The 17,893-nt window shown below is 35.8% G+C and overlaps 3 protein-coding genes across 8 annotated transcripts; all 3 read left to right on the plus strand.

Moving 5' to 3' along the window:
• Window positions 1-2,745: 2,745 nt before the first annotated feature.
• LOC117622135 (factor of DNA methylation 1) lies at window positions 2,746-9,634 on the plus strand. Of its 5 annotated transcripts, none has more exons than XM_034352694.1 (8): window positions 2,747-2,896; window positions 3,318-4,230; window positions 4,430-4,611; window positions 5,460-5,549; window positions 5,648-5,935; window positions 6,664-6,876; window positions 8,011-8,242; window positions 9,216-9,634. In XM_034352694.1, exons 2-7 carry the CDS (start codon window positions 3,327-3,329, stop codon window positions 8,239-8,241), a joined length of 1,908 nt encoding a protein of 635 aa, XP_034208585.1. In that variant the 5' UTR covers window positions 2,747-2,896; window positions 3,318-3,326; the 3' UTR covers window position 8,242; window positions 9,216-9,634. The 5 variants fall into 5 exon arrangements, with proteins under 5 accessions (XP_034208586.1, XP_034208587.1, XP_034208585.1 ...); XM_034352692.1 differs by having other exon boundaries at window positions 2,748-2,896; window positions 8,011-8,248; XM_034352693.1 differs by having other exon boundaries at window positions 2,748-2,896; window positions 3,327-4,230; window positions 8,011-8,248.
• A 707-nt stretch (window positions 9,635-10,341) lies between these two features.
• On the plus strand, window positions 10,342-11,946 carry LOC117623001 (probable CCR4-associated factor 1 homolog 6). 2 transcript variants are annotated; one of them, XM_034353836.1, is made up of 2 exons: window positions 10,342-10,665; window positions 10,877-11,946. In XM_034353836.1, the coding sequence occupies exon 2, from the start codon at window positions 11,010-11,012 to the stop codon at window positions 11,832-11,834; it is 825 nt and encodes a 274-aa protein (XP_034209727.1). In that variant the 5' UTR covers window positions 10,342-10,665; window positions 10,877-11,009; the 3' UTR covers window positions 11,835-11,946. The 2 variants fall into 2 exon arrangements, with proteins under 2 accessions (XP_034209727.1, XP_034209726.1); XM_034353835.1 differs by having other exon boundaries at window positions 10,880-11,946.
• Window positions 11,947-15,931: 3,985 nt separating this feature from the next.
• LOC117623591 (40S ribosomal protein S12-like) lies at window positions 15,932-17,764 on the plus strand. The gene is made up of 5 exons (XM_034354638.1): window positions 15,932-16,033; window positions 16,130-16,157; window positions 16,900-17,209; window positions 17,315-17,380; window positions 17,492-17,764. The coding sequence occupies exons 2-5, from the start codon at window positions 16,150-16,152 to the stop codon at window positions 17,549-17,551; spliced, it is 444 nt and encodes a 147-aa protein (XP_034210529.1). The 5' UTR covers window positions 15,932-16,033; window positions 16,130-16,149; the 3' UTR covers window positions 17,552-17,764.
• The last annotated feature ends 129 nt before the right edge of the window (window positions 17,765-17,893 follow it).

Here is a 17,893-nt window from a genome sequence, read left to right on the forward strand (position 1 = left end):
TAAGGTTTTCAAATTTCATCTTATGCCATAAGGCATGAGAAATGATTATATCACATTTTTGTGATGTTTTGTGTAGTAATTGGTTGGTTAAATTTAGGGATGGTCAACTCATGATGAAAACTAGCCTTCAATGCAATTTGAACATGATTTATACTGGCCTTGAATGTTAGTGAGCAGCGAGCGCCCAATAGGACCTTCAATACAACAACATGAGCCAAAAGAATAAGATGAGAAATGTGTCACCAAATTTGAAGTCGTGAAATCAAAACCATGCATGACAAAACAATCATAACAAAGGATCCAATGCTCATTTTGTGTGAAAATTTTGTTGCATATTCAAGCTAATTCATGGGCATACTATTGTGATAAAGTTATGTTATGAAAGGATTGATATTAAGTTTGTTTTACTTGTCAAATTAGAGGGACAAGCATAATACACACTTTCTAAATGTGTTTCCAACTACTTATTCATCGTTTTGAAACCTATTATGTACTAGATTAAGATATTATTGTATCCAAAATATCTATATTATTATTTAAGGTAAGGGACTTCATCAACCTTAAAAGAGAAATATTAAATGTGTGTCACTAGGGATGCTTTTTCATTTTGGGTTTTTTACTTTTATAGCCCCATAGAGTATAGAGACTCACTTCCAACCCTATTGGGGATGATCTTAAAGTTTCCCGTTGTAGGAAAGATAACTTGCCTAAAAGATGCCTCTTGGGTTCTAAGGTCATCTCCAACCCAAATGAGGCTAAACTTGAATTATGCCCCCTGCCCTCCAAAATACAACTATGTGTATTGCCTGGATTCAAATAACTCTTTCCTCCAACCTTACATACTCAAAATTTGAGTTCACAACTTTATTAAATTGTTTAAGAATAGTTAATTCCTAATTTTTTTGAGTGAATTTTATTTATAACGTCGTAATTTATTTTTCTGAACATTTTAACCTAAAAATTCAAATTTCGAAAACAAAAATTTAATTCATAAATGGTAAAATGCAAACACACAAATTATAAACAAATAAGTGAATGTTTATATACTTTAGGATGAGTTTTTGGGTTTATATTTATTAATATTAATATTTTGGCCTTCGGATTTCATTTTGGGTCGTTGAATTTTATTTTATTTTAAACGTTAGGCCATCTCCAGTCGTAGCGCTAAATGTAGTCTAGGGCTAAAAATTTAGCCCTCCAAAATATTAATTTTTTAAAGAATAGTGCAGAGCTAAATTTTTCCATCTCCAGCCATGCATGACTATATTTTAGGGTCCTTCATATTTTATTATTTTGAGAAAAACTATGATACAATACTTATACATTCCACAACCGTATATTGTTTAATTTAATTAAACTACTTTAAAAAAAAAAAAAAAAGCCAACAAAGGCAATTTAAAAAAAAAATAAAATTAGAAGGGTTTCAAGGGTCTGACCTTCAACGGTCATGACCCAGAATTTGTTTTACTTTTTTTATACAATACCAAATATTTAAAAATGTGAAGAAAAAAAAAATGGATGGGTTTCAATGTTTGAGCTCCAATGGTCATGAACAAGACTTTTTTTATAATTGTTTTTAAATAACACTTGAAAAGATTTGAAAAGCTGACCACATTTATTATCTTAAAAAAAAAATTAAAAAAAAAGGGAGTGGGTAGGTTTGACCTCCAATGTCATTTCCAACAAATTTTTATACTTTTTTCTTTAACATTACGAATTGAAACATTTGAAGAGCTTTTAAAAATCTATACAATGTTGGCTGTTGAAAAGCACATGGATGGGCCCCACTACAAATTTGCCCTAGGCCAAAGCTGGGCTACATTTGGCCCTTATTTGGCCCGGTTGGAGGGCTAAATGGCCAAATGTGGCCATCCAAATTTGGCCAAAATTTTGTTTAGCCCATGACTAAAGATGAGTTTTGCATTATTTTAGGGCTATATTTGAGATATAGCTCATGGCAGGAGATGACCTTAGATGTCAAAAAAAGAGCCCTTGCAATCCAATATCTTCCCATATTTATTCACACAAGGGATCAAAAAATACATTGATTCCACTTTTAAAATCAGTAATCCAATACTTTTAAAACCAGGTATTGGATCAATTATGGGGAAGAAGAGTTGATTCAAGTAAGTAAAAATGTCTTCTTTTAAAAAAAAAATTTAATTTTTTTATTAAATCAATATTGGAGGTAGGGAGTCTTAATAACACAACGAAGCAAATATCGACCAATGTAATGGGTTCAGTTATATTTAAGGGAGATTCACTATTATACCCAATATGGGGGCCCAAATTATAAAAATACCCTATATAAAATGGACTTTAGAAACACACCCAAAGCCCATTTACAACATAACAAAAAAGCTTTTAACTTCTTATAAATTACAAACTGCCATCAATTTCTTAAAACAAGCCCAACCCCAAAATCTCATAAAAATACCCAAAGCACTCAATAGGGCATCAAAGTAATTTAATAATCAATATTAAATTCAATAAGGCTAACTATCATTTTTTGGGTTTTTTTTGGGTTTGTTTATAGGAATTCAATTGTGTAGGGTTTATTTATAATATTAGTGCTAGAAATGGGTATATCACTAAATATCTCTATATTTAAACAATAGCAGCAAATGTCAGCTGGAAAAGAATTTGGGGCCGAAGGCTGCCCTAGCCCACAGTGAAAAATCGACCAAGAAAAATAAGTTGAAAAAGCCCACAACGACTCGTAGCCAAATCATTGCTGGCAAATTGTAATAATCTAACTGAGCTCCAGTCACGTGATCCTCACCTCTGGTATCAAAAACATTACTAGGGCTCGCTGCTGACTATTTTACTCTTCACCCAACCCAAAGAAGAAGACGAAGAGCTCGAGGAACACTGTCACTCTCTATCTCTCTCTACTGTAAGTTCTCACTTTCTCTCACTACAATCTGCACTTATTAGCTGATAATGTGTTTGATTATGTTGATCCTGTGTTATCTGCATGTTGAAATGCGGCTTCAAATTTGTGGGTAGCGAAGAGGTTTTTGTTTGGAATTTTGAAATGTAGTTTCTGTGACTGAGAAATGTAGGGAAAATGAACTCAGCATGAAGATTGAAGCATGAGTTTTAAGTCACAGAAGTAATTTGCACACAAACACTGTTTTTGTATTCGTTATTTTCAAACACGCAGAAAGCATTTGATTGTATGTTCAATTTTGTTTTCTTCTCAATTATGTTTTTGATTTTGACCCTTTGGAGTCAAATCCATGCTGTAATTACCTTAAACTGTCTTGTTGCAAGTTTTCCGGTGTAGTGGGTTTAGTGATTTGTAATGCTTGTAGATAATCCAGATGGACTACAGCTCCGAAGAAGAGTCGGATATTAGTGAGTCTGAGATCAACGATTACAAAGATAAACCATATGAGCAATTGAGGGAGGGAAAGTATAAAGTAAAGGGTCCTAACGGCACTCTTAGATGCCCCTTTTGTGCCGGGAAGAAGAAACAAGATTACAAGTTCAAGGACCTCTTCCAACATGCTTCTGGGGTGGGTAAAGGTTCTGCTAACAGAAGTGCCAAACAGAAGGCCAACCACATTGCCTTGGCCATCTATTTGGAGAATGACCTCGCCAGTGAAGCAGACCAAATACAGCGCCCACTTTTACCCACACCTGTCGCTCCACAAGAGAAGCAAGAAGAAGATCTCTATGTGTGGCCTTGGACTGGCATCGTTGTGAACATTGTGAGTCAGCCAAAGGATGGAAAAGATTTGCTGGATTCTAGATACTGGTTGAGGAAGTTTTCTAAATATAAACCTTCAGAAGTTCATACCTTTTTGAATGAAGAAGAGCCAGCTGCATGTGCTGTGGTGTGCTTTAGTAAAGATTGGAGTGGTTTTGGGAATGCTACTGATTTTGAGAAAATGTTTGAAACTGACTGTCATGGCAAAAAGGATTGGAATGCACGAAAGCAACTGCCTGGCTCAAGTATTTATGGGTGGTGTGCACGTGCTGATGATTATCATTCCCAAGGGCCGATGGGGATGTTCCTTCGTGAGGAAGGAAAGCTAAGAACAGTATCTGACATTGTCCAGGAAGCAGCTCAAAACAGAAATGATGTTGTGGCCAGCCTAGCCAATAAAATTGACATGACAAATGAAAATCTGGATGAACTAAGGTACAAATACAATGAGAACACAATGTCATTAAGTAGGATGCTTGAAGAGAAAGACAAGCTACACAACGACTTTGTTGAAGGTTTGTTTCTGTCCTTTTTTCTGTGCTTTGTTTTTGTTTATGGGCATGTGTAGAGGACATTGTCTTGTTTAAATGTGCCTATGCATTTTTCGTGAAATTTATTATCTGCATTTGATGTTCTTATACAGTATATGGTACTGTTGGGTCCTGTTTAAAATTCTGTTATCATTCCTTGACGAAACATTTTTGTGCTTATCAGAAACGAGGAAGATGCAGCGGACTGCACGAGACAATGTTCGAAGAATTTTAGACGAACAAGAGAAACTGAATTATGAGTTGGAGTCTAAGAAAAGGAAACTTGATTCCTGGAGCAAAGAATTAAACAAACGTGAAGCACTAACTGAGCGTGAGAGGCAAAAGCTTGACGAGGATAAGAAGAAGGTAATATATGTCATATTCTTGTACTATTCAATTTTGTGCATTTTAAGAATTTAACCATTCAATCTACTTGTTTTCTAGTAGTCCACTTTTTGCAGTTTGTTAGCTATACTAGTATTAGGTCATTTAGCTACAAATATGACTGACGTCAGTCTAGACAGAATTTAATTTCTAACTTAGTTGATTAGACTTGTAGATATTTCTAGAATTTGAGTTGATAATTTCTATGAGTCAGTGAATACTTTATTCATTACTCAATGATTTAAGTGTCTGAAGTATAAATTAATTAATGAAGTTGGAGTCCACTCAGTTTTCTATAAACATAGGAGTCTAGAAGAGTTCTAGACCTCTATGAAATGGGCTGATTGCATGCATTTTCAAATAAGTAGCATTAGAATCATTTCCTTTTTGTATGTACAGTGTAAGTCAGACTCAGTTTCCGATGTGATTATTGGGAGACTAAACAATGTGAGACCTCAATAAAAGGGGCTAGTTGTATGCATTGGGAGTCAAGTAGTAAAAGAGTCATTTATAGTTTATCAAAAGGATCCATTATTTCCATTTAACTGATGCATCAAAATATTTTCAGTTTGGTTCATTTTATCTTGTATTCTATGGGCTTGCCCAATCCAGTTTTTTTATATATAAAAAACTGGTCAACAGTGCATCCTCATAGTCAATGTCAGACAAGATATAATGTTTAAGTACACTTGCACTTCTTGTAAATGAAACACAGGCATGCACATAGCTTATTATCTTGTGTAAAAAAAATGTTTGCATGGCAGTAAGTGAAGCTGTTGCCTGGTTTATGTGTGCTTGCTACTAATAAGGTTTTTTTTTTTTTTCCACAGAATGATCAGAGAAACAATTCACTTCACTTGGCTTCCGTGGAGCAGAAAAAGGCGGATGAGAATGTCTTGAGACTGGTTGAAGAGCAAAAGGTATGTGAATTACTATTAACCTGACTAGAAAGTGTAAAACTTCCTTAATATATTATATTTTCCTTGGTTTTCCCTGACTAGGACACTTAACTTTTCAGAGGGAAAAAGAGGATGCCTTAAACAAAATACTTGAGTTAGAAAAGCAGTTGGATGCGAAACAGAAGTTGGAAATGGAGATTGAAGAGATAAAAGGGAAATTAGAGGTGATGAAGCATCTCGGGGACCAAGATGACGATGCAGTTCAAAAGAAGATAAAAGAAATGAATGATGAATTGGAGGAAAAGGTTGACGAGCTTGAGGATTTAGAATCTCTAAATCAAACTCTTATCACCAAAGAGCGCCAAAGCAATGATGAGTTACAGAAAGCTCGTAAAGAATTAATAGCAGTACGTAATTCTTTTTCCTTTGTATTTGGGACTATACTGATTTTATAATTATCTTAAAAAAAATTTCCTCCTTTTATGCAAAGTATGGACCAGAGTATTGGCCTATATCCTACAATGTGGTCCCATGATGAAAACCATCCATGTTTTAAGTACCCAATTAAGATCATCCAAGCAAATCAGCCAAATTGGAAATGGTTTAGCCCTTTGATTATCATAAAATCATTTCTATGTTTATTGAAAGCACTATGCTTATCTATTTCTTTCACGAAAATTAGATGGCCAAATTGTTTTAGATTTTCTTTATTATTTTTTTGCCTCTGACAGGGTTTATTTGTTTCTGGTTACATAGCAAAGGATCAAACCCTTGACCTATTTTAATCCTAGGTCATTTCTCCACCCGCCCTCATTTCTCTATATTGACACAATATTGACTATTGGGTATATGATAATTTTTTTTGTAGCAATCATCTAAATTCACATGTTTTCTGTTTGGCATAATCTTGTGTCTCAGACCAGAGTATGATATAGAGTCAGATATATGTAGCTAGTTATGAATCTTTTGTACATGTTTTCCACCATATTAGATTCTTACTTATAAAAATGGAAATAAGTCCTACTATCTTATCCTTTAAGGAAAAGAAGTATAAAAAAACTGATTTGTAATTAGTATATGTTTCCTCTATAGTAAAGAGATAACAAAGTCACGAAAGCTTTTACTTTTTCTTTAGGGTTTGAGAGGTATGTTGGACGTTCGATCTCTTATTCAGATAAAGAGAATGGGTGATCTTGATTACAAGCCCTTCTACAATGTATGCAAGGAACGATTTAGTGATGAGGAAGCACAGGTGCAGGCCTCCACTTTATGCTCCTTGTGGCAGGATAATCTAACAAAAACAGATTGGCATCCTTTTAAGATTATAACTGTTGATGGGAATGCTCAGGTATATCTTTTCTATACTGTCAAATATTTCGTTTCCAAAGTCATTCAATAACCAATAATGCAAGTTCAACTGTACACTGCAGCTTGCTACTATATATCATGTTAAAAAGCTTATCTAGCAACTCGTTATTTCAAGTGCAAATATGTAACTTTGTTTTGTTTCCAACTGTTTCTTGGTGCTTTAGTTATTTTGTGATACCAATTCTGAAACATAAATTAGTTTTTGGCATTAACTAGGCAACTTTGTTTTTCTTTATAGTCTTTCCTGCTTTTGATATTTCAGGAAGTTGCAAGAAACATGATTTATGGAGATACAGATAGGTTAGGTTTATCGTATAAATTTTAAGGGATTTTCAATAGGATAGGAGTGCACTTTCAAAATAGTAAAGTTGTACCTGTGGACTGAATGCAACTTCTTTCATGTCCCTCTATCTTCTTATATGTCTACAGGACTTTCAAACAGGGAACATTTTGGGGATTCTTCTGTTATAGATGGGCCGTGTTTGGCGCCCGACTAACTCAGTTTCTCCCATTTTACTATTGTATCGGAGAGTTTATGCTATTTGTGTGTGCTAATTTACCTTTGCGATGCATTGATACATATATATTATGAGTACGTTTTGTCTTGAAAGATGTTGTAGAGCTCAACTCTTTTTCCAACTTTTATCTTACCTCATAGTATTGTGAGATCCACTCAATGTCAGAGAGTTGGGTAAAAGTTGAGTTGGATATCCTTTTCCTTGCTCTGGACGAACTGGAGAAGAATTTAAAAACTGAAGTTTTATGTGTATACATGTTGGTGGTTGCTGTCCTATTTCTTGAGAATGAAAACAAAAATAAGGGTAGCAATTGGACTTCATGGGTCATGTTCGTGTAGGGTTGAGAGACACGGTATTACACTATTTGGGCGAACAAGAACATTCTCTGTTAATTAATCATGTCTAATTTTCTCAACACAAACACATAACAATTATCACACGTGTAGGGCAAGTTGACATGCATAATCGTTTAATTCATCAGATTGAATTGAGTCATATGGGTTGACACGACTAATCCTGTCAAATCACCCTTTCTTAAGGACAATTGGAAAGTGGTTAAAAAGATGATTAATTCGCTTCCATGCCGTGTGATGCAGGAAATAATTAATGAGGAAGATGAGAAGCTCTGGAATCTGAAGGAGGAGTGGGGCCATGAGATATATGAGTGTGTCGTTACAGCCTTAAAAGAACTTAATGAGTATAATCCAAGTGGGAGGTATGCTGTCTCTGAACTTTGGAACGTCAAAGAAGGAAGGAAAGCCACACTGAAGGAGGTTATCAGTTATATCTTAAGCAAAATAAAGACACTCAAGCGAAAGAGAACATGAGGTGAAGGTGAGCCGCCTTTATTATTTGAAAGTTACAGTTTCTCCAGATCTTCTATTTGTTTTGATATAGTTTGGGCTGATTGTTAAACCCAACAATCTACATATTCATGATTGCCTTGCCACATTCACTTTGAAACAGGAAGGATTTTAGTGTTTTATTTTTCATCTCTTCCTTCTACCATGATAAGCTTTCAGTTTTGTCTATTATAAAAGATTAGTAGAAGACGTGCATGTGTTTTGCTAGTAACAACAGGATTATTGGCAGTTTCATCACACAGTAATTTGATAAGTTATACAGTAATAGAGAGGTTGAAGAATGCTGAAATTATTTTTGTCAATGATAAAATATTCACTGGAAAGGAATGGGTGTTTCTGAGGAAAGAAGCATAGTGGCAGCCTGTAATTAGTTCCAAACAATATATATCACACCACTTTACATATTAGCATTTGATTTTATTAATCCACTTCAGAGTCTGTATATAAAGGTCCTGTTTCGATTGGTGAAAATTCTGAGGATCAAAATTGGAGACACTACAATTTCACTCATAGCTGTGGACAACATAGGTTGTGGTGAAGGATAATAGTTGACAGAAAAAGAACTTTTCAATCTGTGTCTAGTAGAATTGAATAACAGCTGTCCTGTTGTGTATGGCAGCTTCTGGTGTTCTTGCATTAGAAAGTTTGTGGGGAACTACTAAATAAAGTTCCTCAGGTTTTGCTTGTTTAGTTTGCCATATTACAATTTACTTCAGTTCATTTGATCTCTATGCATCTTGCGCAGCTTCAGCATATTGTTGTTGCAAACACTCAATTGCATTTAGATGACCAAGACTAAGAATCTCGAGATTCGAGTAAAATATCTGCATATAGAATCAACTGTCGGACAAGCTAAACCAAAACCATTCCCTGAACCGTCATTTTTGCACACGAACATCTTGTTAAGGTTTTTCTTACTCTGATGTTTATTATGCTAGGCAATGGTAGCAAAAGTGGAAGACTAAATTTGGATCAACTGGTTGGATGGCAAGGCCATGTTTTCATGGGGCTTCCTCTTATGGATATATGCTATGACAAGAACCTGCTTTAGTTGGATTAATTGTACCTTGAATACTTATTAACCTAAATATTTATGTGGAAAACTTTGTGACTGCTATTTTACCACTCACTTTTGCTATCGGTTTCATCAGCTTGTGTATCTGTAGTTTATGTTATTTGAATCGAGTTCGGTGATTGGCCATGCCTTTCCCAACCGAATGTATTTGGGCTAACATTGTAAAATTGGCCCGTCCCAAGCTTGATATGATGTTTTGAGCCACGGGTTAGCCCGATTGTATGGACAGGCTTGGACTAGCTCATTTTTGTAAATGGTAGGCCCTATGCCAAGCTTTTCTCAGCCCTGACCCAACCTTAAATTACAATATTTTGGGTTATGCTTTGTGTTTTCAATTTTTCGTAATTTAGTTCAATCTTTCATGCAAACATGCATATGATTCAAGTGGCATTTAGATGGTGTGAGGGACGGTCTAGTGTAGTGGAAAATGTTATTGACTTGCAGACCATAATAGTAGTCTCAAGTTCGAATCTCTATAGCATGCTAGTAGTCTCAAGTTCGAATCCTATAGCACTTTAGTAGTGTGTGAGAAATCTCTCTCCCTCTTGTAGTAGTTTAGATTGTCTTGAGGTCCTAATTAATCCTAATTTACGTCCAAACCTCTCAGCTGCCACCGCTATCTGTACACCAAACTTATGTAAACAAAATTTTTAGAGAATTCAATTTTGCGAACCAAGCGGGTCAAAACAGTATAGGCTCTATGCTGCTCGGGCTCTTTATATATGGCCCCTTTCTCTCCCCAAGTGGATTTTTTGATATGATGGATTGGACGGTCTAGATAAAGGTTTCGCTTTTATTTTCTTGCCATCTGCTTCCACCTGTCCACATCTCACCAATGATCAATTGCAAACCTACCTAGTGGGTCCCACCGCCCCCTGCCAATAAAAAATAAAAAATTCCTCAGTCTCTGAACTCGGTGTTTTTTTTTTTAAAAAAAAAAAATTTTAGTTTTTAGTTTTTAAATTATCGCTTTGGTTTTCGTACTCTCTGTTTGTTCTTCTTTTTCTGCCTCACGTTCATTGCAGAAAGAACAAACCAAAAAAAAACAAAAAAACAAACACACACACACACACAAACCAGTTAATAAAAAAAATTCAGATTACCGCCATTTTGTAGACCCCATAAAATTTATCTCATTCCTCGTTCATCGACTTTACGACTCATATTTTGAAGCAAATCTTGCCGACATATTTACGCATCCCTCTGTTTCTCTCTTTCTGAGAAACCTTGCCTTTTAGCTTTTTCATACTCTGTTGAATCTGCGAGTCCTCTTCTTCGTAGGATCTGTGATGCGAATGTTCCCCTGATTTGAGGTTGGTCTCAATTCCTTCACTTTTCTCTATTGTGATTTTGATGTTTGATGTTCTTCCTCTAATTTATTTATTTTTTNTGCTTTTTTGTTTCTTATTTTGTGGGTTTTGCATACAATTTAATGCATTTTTATTTATTTATCAATTAATCAAAAGCTTAGATCTTTGTTGAATGAATTTTGATGGGTTTGTATCATTTCCAATTCTTCATTAGCAGAACTGATCGGGGTTTATAGATCCCGCGGATTCAATTGGGTCCGCTATATGCGTGTTTGGTTGAATTGGTGACTTGGGTCTTCAAACCCTGCGGTTTTTATCGAAATTTCTTTGTGGGTTTTCACTGAGGAATGAAGCTCTTACCGAAGCCCGATTCGATTCAAATTCGTGAGGTGTGGAACGATAATTTTGAGGAGGAATTTGCTTTGATACGAAAAATTGTCGATGACTATCCGTATGTTGCTATGGACACCGAGTTTCCTGGCATTGTTCTTCGTCCGGTGGGCAATTTCAAGAACAGCTACGACTACCATTACCAAACCTTGAAGGATAATGTAGATATGCTCAAGCTGATTCAACTGGGTCTCACATTTTCTGATGAGCAAGGGAATTTGCCCACTTGTGGAACTGATAAACACTGCATTTGGCAGTTTAATTTCCGGGAATTCAATCTCAATGAGGATGTTTTTGCCAATGATTCTATTGAGCTTTTGCGCCAAAGTGGCATTGATTTTAAGAAAAACAATGAAAAGGGTATTGATGCGAAGCGGTTTGGCGAGCTCTTAATGTCGTCTGGGATTGTGTTGAATGATACTGTGCATTGGGTCACTTTCCATAGTGGATATGATTTTGGATACTTGCTTAAGCTTTTGACTTGCCAGAACTTGCCCGAGACGCAAGCAGAGTTCTTTAATTTGATCAATATTTACTTTCCGACAATATACGATATCAAGCATCTGATGAAGTTTTGCAATAGCCTTCATGGTGGATTGAACAAGCTCGCAGAATTGTTGGAAGTGGAGAGAGTTGGTATTTGTCATCAGGCAGGTTCCGATAGTTTGCTCACGTCTTGTACGTTCAGAAAATTGAAAGAGAGTTTCTTTAGTGGTTCTTTGGAGAAGTATGCTGGTGTCTTGTATGGTTTAGGTGTTGAGAATGTACTAAATACTCTTTAACGTTGTCTGTTCCTGGTACTTGCATCTTCATGTACACTTTTGCAACAAGTTAATTTATGAATATATAACATGTTTTTAATGATAATCCTCTTGTGCACAACTTTGGAACTTCTCATTGCTTGCACTTTTCGTCAATATAATTGGATTGGATTGGATTGGGTTACATTCATGTATAACACTGGTCATGGGAACAGATGTTTCTTTAGACGCATCCATTCAAGACAAACAACTGCTTTTGGTGGACGTATATGTGAATATGTGAAGGTATTTGATGTTTTAGTTTTCTTCAGTTTTCCAATATTTTATGGCTATCTCTTTCGCTTGAGTAATCCTTAACCATTTGCAAGCTAGTGGTTGTTCGGGAAAACTTTCATGGTGAGGTCAGTCCTTTCTACTACAGTTATGGTCTCAATGGTTCAGGCACTTTGGAATGGTTAGGCTGTTTTCTTTTGTTCTTTTTGGTTAATTTATGTTCCTCATTTTGCGTGAAATCTCAATGGAAGTGTCATTTCGTGGATTATAGTGGTCCACCTTATGTTTCAAAGTAAGTCTTCCTGATAAACTTCCCATTCCTCTACGGTTTGGTCCACTGAAAAGAGGTTGTCTTGCTTAAGGGAATTGATAGGCCTTTTAATTGCCGCTCTTCTATGATTTGAGTGTTGTTGTAGTTCAGTTCATGCTTCCACATTTTTGAAATATGATATTGATTTTTGTTTTGTTTTAAATTTTAATGAATTTAAAGATATGAGTTGGTTGTGCAATTAAGGGATAAGAAAAGCTGAGGTTTCCCTACCAAATAATTATTTTTGCAATGTAGCGGAGACTGAATAAAAAGAACCACTATACTATCCCAAAATATGTAAGTTTGTGCTTAGGTGGTATAGAAGCAGATACAGGTGCTTACTTCGTTATAATTTAGGTCATGTTTAATGTTGTTTTATTGAACTTGTTACTTGTTGCCATTATCCTTCATGTCACTTGGTTATGGGTTGCTTCTTGCACAGTTGTCCCGCCATTGCAGAAGCTTTGATATGCATGTACGTGTGCTTGTCTCCTTAGATTAATTATCTAGTCCCCAGTGAAAATCAACAGTTAGGTATTCTTTTCCAAGGCATTACCTTGCATATATTATAGACTATAATCCCAAGATCTTTGGACACAGCCATAAAATGGCGTTGCCTTTTGTATTGCACTTATTTTCAATTTTAATGTCAGGGACATTTTTCTACTTACTATGATAGTGCGCCACTTTCTATGTTCGGTATGATTCCGGGTACATGCTAGTTGTTGGCATGCCATAATTTGCTAGTTTGGAATCCAAATTCATGTATGCTCTTCTGCTGTTTTTCCGGGTTGAGTATGACGCCTCTGATCCCCCACTTCAACAACCCTTGTGGTTAATGTTGTTGCGTCATTCTTTTCCCCTTTCCTGTCTTGGTTTTTTTTTTTTCCTCACTTCTTATTGTTAGACATATGATCTCAATCTCTCTCTGTCACATAAGCGAAGATTGTATGGCTTTATTCGTAACCACATTAGCTCGTTGACGGGCAAAAGATATTCCAAGTTTGTTTATGTTTCCACTACTACTGCTGTGGTTCTAGTGGTGGATACTTGGTTAGTGAAATACAAACAAAATATGTCCTTTCGTTTGTTTTTGCCTCATGCAATCCTGTTCAGTGCTTTACTTTCTTTTGGTGGTGTGATCTCATACTTCCATAGCTTCATGGACTATTTCACAGCAGAAGCAAAATTAAGTTTTATATCTGAAACCTTGGCTTTCAATGTCTTTATGGCATGAAGTAGCTCTTGGAATCTTGTAATGCTTTTACCTTGGGTTGAACAACTTGTAGAGCTATTAGAACTGGAGGAAGAAGGTATGCATCATTTTCATATCTTATCCATTGAGATGTTGGTTCTTTAGCGTATAAATGTGCATGTTATGTTTTCAATACAAAACTTAAAAACCAAACCAAAATGCAATGACTGGTGCTTAATTTTGACGACGCCAAGAAGTTTTGTACTGCTGAAAGTGATGATGAATTATGTGGGTGCTTGTTTTGTTTTAAAGTGTGAGAGCGAACAAAATGATCTTTTAAGAAGGGGAACATAAGAAGATTGTTTATACACAACATGTTTATTAATTCGTGTATTTTCTCCTAGGCTTACTAATCTTGATCTATATCTCTGTAGTGATGATATAGATCTAAGTTACTTTTCATTGTCCTTGGCAAACCCAGTGCCTTAAAGCCTCCATGGTCTCAATAGGAGTTTCAAAGGATGTCTGTGACTCTTTCCAGTAAGTTTCTGCCTCGTTCGCCTACTTATGAAAAATATCTAAAAATAATTAAGCGTTATGTTGTTATTACAACATGTGCACGGGAAGAGTGCTTCCTCTAGAATCATCAGCAAGCAGCTCATCGTCTTTTTTCTTTCCGGGGAAGTAATCAGCTGTATCTGAAGTCTGTTAAAGATGTAATGGATTCTTTTTCTTCTTTTAGCCAAGGGGAAAGAAAAGATCAGGTGGCTTTTGCCCCTGAATTGGAGGCAACCAAACCAGGCATGGTCATATGAAGTGGTGTGATGGCGTGAAAATTACGGTTGAGACAGTCGAAAACAGGTTGAGCGAATGACCGCAAGGACTTGATGATAAGTAAGACTTCCACATCTCCATTTTCAGCGGCTAGAGCCAGCAATTGCTTTTGTTTTTGAGCAGTTATGTTTTGTTTTTACAACTTTTCGTAGATTTGCATTACCAGTGTCTAGTTCTGCAAGGGAAGCATGGTTCTGGGAGACTCAAGTTACTTGAAACTTGTGTTAAACAGATTTGGTATATGTATTCAATGTTATCAATCAGTATATTAAAAAGTTTGCACTTATTAGTTGGATTTGTTTAGCGTTATCAGTTAATTGTCCCAATGAAAGCCAAATTCTGGATCTGCTTTGTCATTTCTGCCTGGGTTTCCCTTTTTGTGATAATAAGAGAAGCCGTTATGGGATTATTTTTCTTTTTCGTTTTTGTTTGTTCGTTTTTTCTTTTAAAAAAAAAATTGGGGACGGAACCCAACAATAGATAAAACCTAGCCATTAATACACAAACCGTTCGGGTCTATAAAGGCCAGCAATATCGTCTAAAACAGAAGGAAGAACCAAGAGGAGAGAGGTCCAGTTTTCTTAACAAAGATCTTTATGGTTAAATTTTTGAACACAACAGAAACAAATGCCTTAACTAACTAAAATGTTAAGAGAAAAAAAAAACAATAAATAAAGATAAAATGGTAAACTAACTGGTTAAATTAAGAAAGAGTATTTTTATCCCCACTTCTCGAATCCTAATCAATAGTTCGTTTTAGCAACCAAAAAAAAAAAAAAAAGTGGTCAAGAGGCTAATTAGTATAAAAGTGAAACAACAAATAAAAAACAAATATGGGCTTAGCTAAGTTGGCTAGAGCAGATGTGCTCTCCACTCTGCAACTGAGTTTGAATCTCCCTCCCTGTAATTAGATAATATTAAAGTAAAATATCGTTTGTATAACCATTTCAATTTTAGTTTTTTATTTTTATTTTTTTGGAAAAAACTAAGGGCCCGTTTGATAACCATTTCAATTTTAGTTTTTAATTTTCATTTTTGTTACTAGAGTATAGAAGATAAAGAGGGAGAATGGAAGTGAGAATGAGAGTGAAGATGAGATTGAGAGGGCAGGAGGGAGAACGGAGTAACAAAAATGAAAACAAAAACTAAAAACTGAAATCTAATTGAAATTGTTTCACTTTAAAGTTTTTGTTTTCACTTTTGTTATTCTTCTCTCTCCATCCTCTCCTCTCATCCTCACTCCCATTCTCATTCTCATTTTCCTCTATACTCTACCACAAAAAATTAAAAATTTAAAAAAAATTGAAATAATTATCAAATGGACCGTAAGGATTTGAACTATGCTAATAATACAGTTAATTTAGGTTTAATCCCTGAGAAAAAAAAAAATCATGGGCAATCAATTTCATGTGTAAGAGCCCATACTAGGAGGGTAATTATGATTTGGGCCCAATTTCATGTGGCCGGGAACTGGATTGGCCCAAGAAGGGGTTAACAAGATTTAGGGTTTGCCCTAATAAATTCCTCACTTTGCTCTGACTGCTCATTTTGCTTCGCTTACGCAGACCTCTCGGTGCATCGGCTACCTCATCTCACCGAATCTTCAAGGTCTCCCTCTTCCTCTTTCTATGTATATGTATCTTGAGATTAAAGATATCTGGAATCTGATTATTGACATATGTTGTTCGTTTTTCGATTTTTCAGCTTGAACGTCAAGAGGAAAAATGGCAGGGTAAGTAAACTCATGTTCTTCAAGAGTAATGACCCTGATATTAGTTTACTTAACATCTCGTTTTGGACCTTTCATGAGCATTGGGTTGCTTCTTGAAGTTTGTGAAGTTGTAGTTTTTGTTCTAATTTTGTATTGTTTAAAAACTGGTTTCTTACTTAAGTAAATGTCGAAGTTGAATTTATTTTCTTGTTACATGGCATATTTATAAATGGGTTATCTGGTATGGACTATCTGTTGTTGATCTAGTTGGGTAGTTGGGGTTGAGTGTTAAAAGCCAGAATATTAGTTGAGTTGATAAAATATGTTTCGGCTATGGCTGCAAAAACTTTTAGGTTAGATTTCTATGAGGAGATTATGAACTGTGTAAGTATCTGAATTTAGTGAAGAAATTTTCAGGGTTTTGTTATTTTTCTGAGTTCTGAGGTACCGGTTGGGAGGGGAATGCGTTTTGTGATTGAATTTAGTTTGACATGAATATTGTTTAATTGTTTGATCATATTGTTATTTTTCAGAGCTAGTTTGAATTATGTGGGAGGAACAGATCTCTGTTCACAATGAGTCTTCAGATATTTAAAATCATTCTGGAAAATTGTTGTTTGATAATAAATGGAGAGACGGTGTTGATGTCTTATATTTATCTGTGCTGGTATCATGGTTCTTTTGTTTCTATGGAATGTAGTCTCATGCTACCAAAAATGGTCCTACCATTTCTGATTCATGGGTTTCAATGTCTCATTTGCAGTGAAGAAGCTGCAGTGTCAACTGAGGCAGCGCCAGCAGCAGCGCCTGCTCCAGCTCCAGCTCTTGGTGAGCCTATGGATGTTACAACTGCTCTGCAGCTTGTGCTGAGAAAATCACTGGCTCATGGCGGTCTTGTTCGAGGTCTTCACGAAGCTGCAAAAGTGATTGAGAAGCATGCTGCCCAGCTCTGTGTGCTGGCAGAGGACTGTGATCAGCAAGACTATGTTAAACTGGTGAAAGCTCTTTGTGCTGACCACAACGTAAACATGCTGACCGTTCCCAGTGCCAAGACCCTAGGAGAGTGGGCTGGTGTAAGTGGTGTTTACTTTTAAACTACTTTTGGCATTTGATTATTTTCTCGCTCTACTGTATTTTGGTTGCCTAGTGATTGTCTGTTTTTTGCTTTACTCATACAGCTGTGCAAGATTGATTCTGAGGGAAAGGCTAGGAAGGTCGTTGGTTGTTCTTGTGTGGTTGTGAAGGTACGACTCTTTACCCAATAGAGAAGGAAGTTAAATTTAAAGTAACACACGTTATTTTATTCTGCAACATTCGATGATCTAAATGAGACCATGGTTTTTCTGGTTGTGCAGGATTTTGGGGAGGATCACGAAGGTCTTCATGTTGTTCAGCAGCATGTGAAGGCCCAATAAGTTGACTGGGTCTGAATTTTGTGAGAAATGTTGAAACATCTTTAGGGAGCTTTGTTTGTCTCATGGATTGTTACTTTATTTGACTGTTTACTAGTTTACTGTTTACCATGGTTTTCAATTTTGTTTCAAATTGTTGTTTCTAGTATATGCTACATTTTGATAATTGTTTTCTATGAAAAAGTTTCATCCAATATAACGCAGGTTCATAAATTATTTTAGAATACGCGGGAGAAACGGGAAGCATGGCCATTTATGCATCTTCTGCAAATTATGTTAAAAGCTCCTTTAGGGGATGTTAGAGGATGGTAAATTGTATGTGAATTGCTAATGTAAACCTGAGGT

Source organism: Prunus dulcis, chromosome 3 (assembly GCF_902201215.1).
Source record: "Prunus dulcis chromosome 3, ALMONDv2, whole genome shotgun sequence".
NCBI classification, from domain to species: domain Eukaryota; kingdom Viridiplantae; phylum Streptophyta; class Magnoliopsida; order Rosales; family Rosaceae; genus Prunus; species Prunus dulcis.